Below are 8,350 nucleotides of genomic sequence, written 5' to 3' on the forward strand. Positions count from 1 at the left end.
TCAGCTGAGTGCCACTAAAATTTCCTTTACAGAAGAGCTTACAATCTGTGTGATGCATTTCTGTCTTAGAAAATTTGGATCTATGAAATGATTTCTAGGAATACTACTTCCACGGCGAAGAGACAACTCGATTCAAAGGGAGGATGGTTAGCAGTAGTTTTGTCTGATTAAAAGTGATTAAATAGCTCTATGCTTATCTATGTTTTCTGATTCTATAATGAGCATATGTTACTCCTCCAATTTAAGATGCCTAAATGTTCATCGACAGAGGAATGGATAAAGAAGATGTGGTACCTATACACAATAGAATATTACTCAGCCATAAAAAAGACTGAAATGCCATTTGCAGCAACATGGATGACCCCAGAGATTTTCATACCAAGGGAATTAAGTCAGACAGAGAAAGACAAATATCATATGGTACCATGCATATATGGAATCTAAAAAGAATTATACAAATGAACTTATTTACAAAACAGAAAAAGACTCACAGACATAGAAAACAAACTTATCATTATCAAAGAGGAAAGGAGGGAGTAAGAGATAAATTAGGAGCTTGAAAATAACAAATACATACTACTATATATATAAGACAGATAAGCAACAAGGACCTCTTGTATAGCACAGGGAACTATATTCAACATTTTGTAATAAGCCATAATAGAAAAGAACCTAAAAAAGAATATAAGTAACATACATACCTGGGTTACTTTGCTGTACATCTGAGACTGACACAGCATTGTAAACCAACTATACCTCAATTTAAATAAATTAGGCAACCCCAAACAAAAAAAGACTCTAACTGAATTTCCTCACTCCTTTTTGGGAAAATCTGTTCATCCCAGGCCAATTTGTTGGCCTATTTCCTGGGCCAGAGAATATATTTGGTGAAACATTGATGGACAGGCTGTTTCTCAATTGGGGGCACACTCCTATCCAATCAGCTTTCAGACAGGGCCAGGCAGTAGAAACTATGGTGGCTGAGGTCTAGCCCATCAGCAGGGCCTGTGGGAGGGGCGGGTTTTCCTTAGAAAACCAGGATTTTTTAGCACAGCAGTTGTAGTGAGTCTTGGCAGCTCCCTACCTTATTTTCCACATATTCTTCAAGAAAACAGTTCATCTCCTTACTACAGGATGCACCACCACAGGGACCATGGTGCATTAGCCACCAAGTCTACACCTCTTCTTTTGGTGGCAGGTGAAGGAGGATTAAGTCACCAATGGGTCTTCCTCATTTTTCTGAAGTATGAGGAAAACTGCTGCTTTCTTCAAAGGCGCATAATTCATTTTCATTGGGACCTGCCCCCTACGTACCAGGAAAGATCTAGACAAGGCACAAACAAAATGGTGATGCTCTGGGTTCTGGGATCCAGAGTGTAGCTTGTTAAGAGGGAAGACTGATGACTCTGAACCAAAGTCCTTAGAAAAGGCCATGGAGGAGTTCCCGTCGTGGCGCAGTGGTTAACGAATCCGACTAGGAACCATGAGGTTGCGGGTTCGGTCCCTGCCCTTGCTCAGTGGGTTAACGATCCGGCGTTGCCGTGAGCTGTGGTGTAGGTTGCAGACGCGGCTCGGATCCTGCGTTGCTGTGGCTCTGGCGCAGGCCGGCGGCTACAGCTCCGATTCAACCCCTAGCCTGGGAACCTCCATATGCCGCAGGGGCAGCCCAAGAAATAGCAAAAAGACCAAAAAAAAAAAAAAAAGGCCATGGAAAAGGACTGAGAAAATCAAGTCCAGGTGGCAAACCCAGAGGGCAGAACAAGTCAAAAACAGACAATCCAGGGATCAGGAATCGGGCAAAACTAGAGCAGACGGGAGGTGAGATGAGCACTGCTGAGTGTGCTTTGTTTGCTTCGATGGGTTTGCCAGGTGGCTCATGGTGCGCAGCGCTGGTCTAGAGGCGTGTGATTGAGGGGGACTTGCAGGAAAAGTCCGTTCCTCCTCCTTCTCCAGCTACCCTGGCTAAGTTCTTTGGGCTCCAGTCTCTGGAGAGTCATTCCAACTTCCTCTATCACCTTGGACCTTTTACCGGGATTATTTCCTCCTGCCCATCTCAGACGCTCCAATTCCTTCAATAGCCTGGAGTTGAGTGGGACAGGACTGGAGTCCTTTAACCAGCTTGCCTCAAAGAACACAGCCTGGAAGAGGAATTTAGCCTCTGCCTTGCAGGCTAGTGAACCTGTTCCCTCAGCACGGGCATGCTTGGGGACAGAGCACCGCAAGGCTGCGGCTTCCCCAGAAAACCCTGCTCCAGAGTTAACGCCATTCCTGCAAAGAGCTGCTTTCTCTAGGCTGCACATCCTGCCCATCCGCTCCCGAGCCTGATCATCTACCAAGCAGAGGTAGCCCTTAACAAGGTCCCTTACCACCTCCCTGTCTCGCTCCCACGTCCTCTCAGGAACTCACACCCCTTTCTTCCCGTTGGGTAATCCACGCGGGAACAAGTGCTCTTTGCACACGTGCCACACATTCCACACCTGGCCTGAAAAAGACACTCGCACGGCTCTATAGGCCAACCGGACACCAGGGATCATTCCAAAGAGGAGAAAGTCCCTTGATCGGCTCAACTGACCCTGAGGCCATTAAAACATCATCACTCCCAAGGAAAATGTTTTTAAGGTCAATCCAGGGTTGCCCTACTCACAAATGATCAAGTCTCAACGCGAATCCCCACCTGAGACAGTTTTTCTTGCTACAGGACTCAGAACACCTGTGAAGTCACTGCCCTAAGGGCGATTTCTAAGGGTGGGAGGAGCGTGGGGGGCTGGGAGCTGTTCCCAGAGTCCCTACTGGAATCCACTTACAAATAGTGGTCACTTCACTCTTACTACTGCCATGCAATGAGAGCATTGAAGCAAGATGGGTTTCTGTGGACTGGCACGGGAGCCAAGCCCTCTCTTTTGGCGCCAAAGGACAAACTACAATCTGACTCATGATTTGGGGGCTGTTTCTAGTATGTACCTGATATCTATTAAAATTCTTCATAAAATAGGATCCTATTGTTGATAAAGTGTTGGCTCTCACCTAAAGCAAACTCTCACCTTTCAAAACCGGTCTTTTCTCCCCAAGAAAGTTTTTGCTGCTGCTTCTGAGGTGCTGGTTTTTTGGTGCTATTCCAACAGCCCTCAACACTGAGATGTTTACACTAGCTGAACACACACAATTTATAAAGAACCAGCCACTTCACTTGAAATTTCTACCTATCCTCTTGATCAATTGCAACATTAAGCAAGCATTATCTTGGTCAAGGCTCTACTTCCATTCGAGAAGTATTTAAATGTTTACCAGTGGCCTAAAAGCTGACTGGGAATCAAGGGAACTGAGTACTCAAGTTTGCAACACATGGGACAGAGTTAATTAAACTGGACTGAGAAACACCCCCTCACAAAAGTGTCTCAGGTTACCAGTGATCATAAAAAGGCAGGCAAATCATTTCTGCCATGAATTGACTATGGTGACTTATCTCTTAAACAACATCAACAGGAATATCATCCAGCCCCCAAACACTGGTAGGTTTAGAATGTTCTGCAGGAGTTTAGAACTTATGCCAACACAGGCCTTTCTCAACCAACCCAGTTGATTGAGTGGAGGAGCTACAGGCACTAAGAGAACTTATATCTTTTGAAAAAGCAATTTCCATTTTTCTTACTCAAGTAACTCTGGCTTCACAGTGACTCTCTCTAATGTGCCGTCGAAGAAACGGCAGGTTGAAAAATCTGAGGTCCATCACAAAATCCTTTTCTCTCGAACTCTCTCTAGTCTTTCTCTGTGCCTCTAACTAAATAGCTACTTGTAGTGTATGCACAGCAACAATATACAATCTCAATTCCCCCCCCACATCTGTTATCTTATTTAAGAGCAAAGCAGATTTGCAGTCAGAATTGAGTTCCAATTGTGACTGTCTTAGTGAGTAAATGTGACGTTGAGTAAATCACTTAAGCTCTCTGGGTCTAAGTTTTCTCGTCTCTAAAATGGGATTCATAATAGAAATTACCATAAACTTAAATGAGCTAATATTTGCAAATTCTTAGCACATGAAGTACATAATCAATAAATGGTAGATTTAATTAACATTCTTTAATAATTGCCTTAACCTCAGTAAGGCTACCAGAAATTGTAATTATCTCTGTTGGACAGATTTAAGTAACTTATCCAGGGTTAAGCAACCAAAAGTGGCAGCTCTAGGGCTTCTGATGCCAGGCCCCGGGGCCCCTACCACTCCCCATCACCCCCAGTCAACCTTATAGATTTTTATAGAATGCGCTGCACTGTCCAGCACAAGAAGAGAATTTTCCTTGGTGAAGGTCAGTGCCACAGGATGGGAAAGGCCCTGGGTGATGATGGGCTTCAGGACTGGAAACTCTTCGGGTTTTCCTAAGCATAGGACAGCCTGACTAGAAGTATCAGCAACAATCACATTTCCCTGGTGATCAAAGGTCACAGCCGAGGCAGTTATTTCGGAGGAGAAAAAGAGGCTCAGCCCAAAGGCATCCACTTGGCCGATGAGCTGCATACTTGCACTGAACACCTTCACCATGGTGCTGCAGGTTCCGGTTCCCCGAGCCTGGGGGTGCTCTAGGACCGCGATGGCCCCCGTGAGCCAGGACACGGCCACCCCCCTGGGTTGGTGCAGGTGAGCTTGCAACTGTTCAGTTCTCCGAAGGTCTCCTTCTGGGAAGTCGATTTCCAGGAGGTGCAGGGCCCCTGCCTCTGCGTCAGTTACCAAGACCCCATTCTGAGGGGTGGTCTCCACACCCCAAGGCAAGGAGAACTGGCCTCCAATAACAAGCTTGATCTGGCCAAAAAAGTCAAACACTTTGATGGAGCGGTCGCCGGCGTCGGTGACAACCACATGGCAGTCGTTGGTGACAGTGACGTCAAGTGGGTACCTAATGTCCTGAGCAGCATCCCCCTTCTCTCCAAATTGATGGACACAGCCTCCCGCGGAGTCAAAGATCTTGACCCGCCTCTTGCCGTCGTGCACCACCACGACCCGTCCTGTCTTGGGACACAGCGCCAGCCCTGTGGGGTTGACCAAGGTCCCCCAGCCGCCGAAGGCGTAGTGACAGGTGAGGGCCCCTGGGGAGGAGGGGGCGACGCGGGGGGCCGCGGGCGCCGGGCGAAGCGCGGAGCCCAGGAGCTCCAGGAGGTGCAGCACGGGCAGGCAGTCGCTGGTGTCGCAGCCCCGGCAGGCTCGCCGGCAAAAGGGGCACTCGAGGGCCAGCGTCCGCGGATGCGCCAGAGCAGCCACGCAGGCCAGGCAGACCACGTGGCCGCAGGGCAGGTTGCGCGGGCGCCGCTGCTGGCGGTGGCCAAACCGCTCAAAGCACACTTTGCACTCGAGCAGGCTGATCTCCGCCTCGCGCATCAGCTCCCGCAGAGCCAACCCGCTCCCGGAGGCCTCGGCACCCATTTGCCGTGCCCCGGGCGCCGCGCCGCCCAGCCGGCCAGCAGACGGAGCCGCACGCTGCCCCCGCGCCGCCCTGGGTCACGGTCACGGGTCACGGGGCGGAGCGCCGGACCTGACGTCCGCGGCGGCAGGCAGCTCGGCCGAGACCTGCTGCCCCCTGGTGGGCGCGCGCCGAACTGTATCCTGAGGGCCTGACGGTGGGTACTATATAGCCTGCATCCACAGCGTGTAGTCAAACCTGTAATTTTCAACAGCCATGGACGGATTCTCTTCACTTTACACTTGAGGGAACACACCTATTGAGGACAAGCGGGTTGCTCTTTATCATCCAGATTTTTCTAGTAAAAACTAGATTTTACCCTAGTTTCCCGCTGCAGTTTCCCATTGGCGATGCTGTGTGCTGGGGCTGCCCAGGCAAGAAACCTGGTCTCAGGGTTCACGATGCTTATCCGACTGGGAATACACAGACGCACAAGGGAACTTAAAACCCAAGGGGATGAGGCAGGGACACATACTTCTTTGAGGCCTTCTATTACTCTTCTAGTAAAGTAGATGCTTAACGCATACTTGTAAAATGAATTTATGTACTAAGGAAGGAATATTATAGGACAATACCTGAAATCTACTAGGTGAATTTGTGTCTGAGGCTGGAACCAGGTTGGGCATATCCTCCAGAAAAATTGATATAAAATAAGAAAGCTGTTAATCATAATTACTATCAAATTTATTCCATGCCTTGCCTTCTTTTAAGTGGTTTCCACAGGTTATGACAATCCTACAAGGTATTTTCATCACCCCTTTTCTACCGTAGTTTGTAGAGGTTGAGTTTCTTGCCCAGGGTCACATGGCTAGAAAGTGGCCAGGCTAGGATTTGAAGCCAGACAGTTTACCTCGAATAGCCCAAGCACTATTGAAAAGAAAGAAAAAGGAACTGGGGGGATCAGGCTCGCTGACCTCAGACTCTACTACAAAGCTACAGTCCTCAAAACAGTATGGTACTGGCACAAAACCAGAAATATAGATCAATGGAACATGGCAGAAGGCCCAGAAATAAACCCAAGCAGCTATGGTCAACTAATCTATGACAAAGGAGGCAAGAACATACATTGGAGGAAAGATAGTCTCTTCAATAAACCATGCTGGGAAAACTGGACAACCACATGTAAGAGAATGAAATTAGAACACTTTCTAACACCACATACACAAAATATAAGCTCAAAATGGATTGAAGCCAGACCATTTAACTGCAGAGCCCACACTCTTAACTATTCCAGTCATTTTCAAACTTGGTTGCACATGGTAAACACCTAGATCTCATTCCCCTCAAACTAATTTGTCCAGGGCATGGTCTGGGTAGCTGGGGTTTTCAAAAGCTCCCTAGGGGGTTATCATGTGTAGCCAGGTTTGAAAACCCCTGTGATACCGCAGCCCCTCAAATGACATCAGATTCAATTCTTTCAACCTCAGTCAACATGGAAAGCACAGAGTACCTACCATAGGCACCAGAATATTCAGAAAAGAGTTAGGATGACCCCTCTTAGGAATCAAGGCGGTACAAGCTCTCACTTTCAGGAGTCTTCTTCTCAATGTCTCACATGAACATTATTTCTGGCAAAACCACACATTGGATCATTCCTCCTCATTTAAAGATAATTACTGTATTTACTAACCTTTGGTTGCTAGACTTCTGAGACAACAGGGGATTTTTATCCCATTAAATTCCTCAGAGGAAGTTTAGTGTAAGACAAGAAAGAACATTTTCTTATCCAGTGTTACAGGATTCAAGGATGATCTGTGTATTGGGACACCATAACCAACCTAATATAATTTCAGGCTAAAATATATTTTCATTCCAAACAGAAATTACTTTCTGAACATTCAGGGAATCTAAATTCCATCTAAAAATGGAATATTTTTAGAATTAGTGTCAACTGATATAAATATGAGAAACACATAGTTAAATTTTTTTAGTAGACACATTTTATTTTATTTTTTTTAGGGTCGCACCTGCAGCATATGGAGGTTCCCAGCCTAAGGGTTGAATTGGAGCTGTAGTTGTCGGCCTATGCCACAGCCACAGCAACATGGGATCCGAGCTGCATGTGTGACCTACACCACAGCTCACGGCAATGCCAGATCCTTAACCCACCAAGTGAGGCCAGGGACTGAACCTGTGTCCTCTTGGATGCTAGTCAGATTCATTTCCACTGAGCCATGATGGGAACTCCAGTTGACAAATTTTAAAAAATAAAAAGAAATGAGTAAAATGAATGAAATTGCATATTTTATTTAATTGAAAATATCTAAAATAATCTCCTTATGACATGTAATCACTATAAAAATTGAGATATTTTACACTCTCTTTTTTTAGTACTAAGTCCAGTGTGTATTTTAAACCCACAGCACATCCTAATTCAGCTCAGTGTCCACACAGCTGGTGGTTACTGTGTGGAACAGCTACAGATCTAGACCATGTATGTGAGATATATTCTCAAGATGATTTTCAGACAGATTTCATTGATATTTGACTTGCTTCTAACTTGTCTATGTTCCAACATCATTTTAAAATGGGTTAGGGATTTGGCATTGTCAATGCTGAGGCTCTGGTTAGAGCTGTGGCACAGGTTTGATCCCTGGCTGGGAACTTCCAGAAGCTGCGGACACAGCTGTAAATAATAAATCTTAATAAAACGAATCCAAAGAGCCCCAACTCATTGCTTCCACCCACCCCTTGAACACTGTGCCAGCCTGAGTGTGACTCTCAGGGGTGCTCTGCCTAGTGAGTACCTTCTTCTTCTTGATTCTTTGCTGCCCCCATGAGGCAACCAGTAGTACTGCACCAAGAGGGTACAGATGCTTACAGAGGTGAACCAGACAAATTTGTAATAAATCTGACTCATTTAAGAATGTTCAGGCTTTCCCAATGACACAAAGCTTCAG

The 8,350-nt window shown here is 46.4% G+C and overlaps 1 protein-coding gene across 1 annotated transcript; it reads right to left on the reverse strand.

Moving 5' to 3' along the window:
• Positions 1-4,058: 4,058 nt before the first annotated feature.
• NHLRC1 (NHL repeat containing E3 ubiquitin protein ligase 1) lies at positions 4,059-5,471 on the reverse strand. The gene has a single exon (XM_047795471.1). It carries the CDS (start codon positions 5,411-5,413, stop codon positions 4,226-4,228), a length of 1,188 nt encoding a protein of 395 aa, XP_047651427.1. The 5' UTR covers positions 5,414-5,471; the 3' UTR covers positions 4,059-4,225.
• Positions 5,472-8,350: the final 2,879 nt, after the last annotated feature.

The sequence above is a fragment of the Phacochoerus africanus genome, chromosome 9, assembly GCF_016906955.1.
Source record: "Phacochoerus africanus isolate WHEZ1 chromosome 9, ROS_Pafr_v1, whole genome shotgun sequence".
NCBI lineage: Eukaryota > Metazoa > Chordata > Mammalia > Artiodactyla > Suidae > Phacochoerus > Phacochoerus africanus.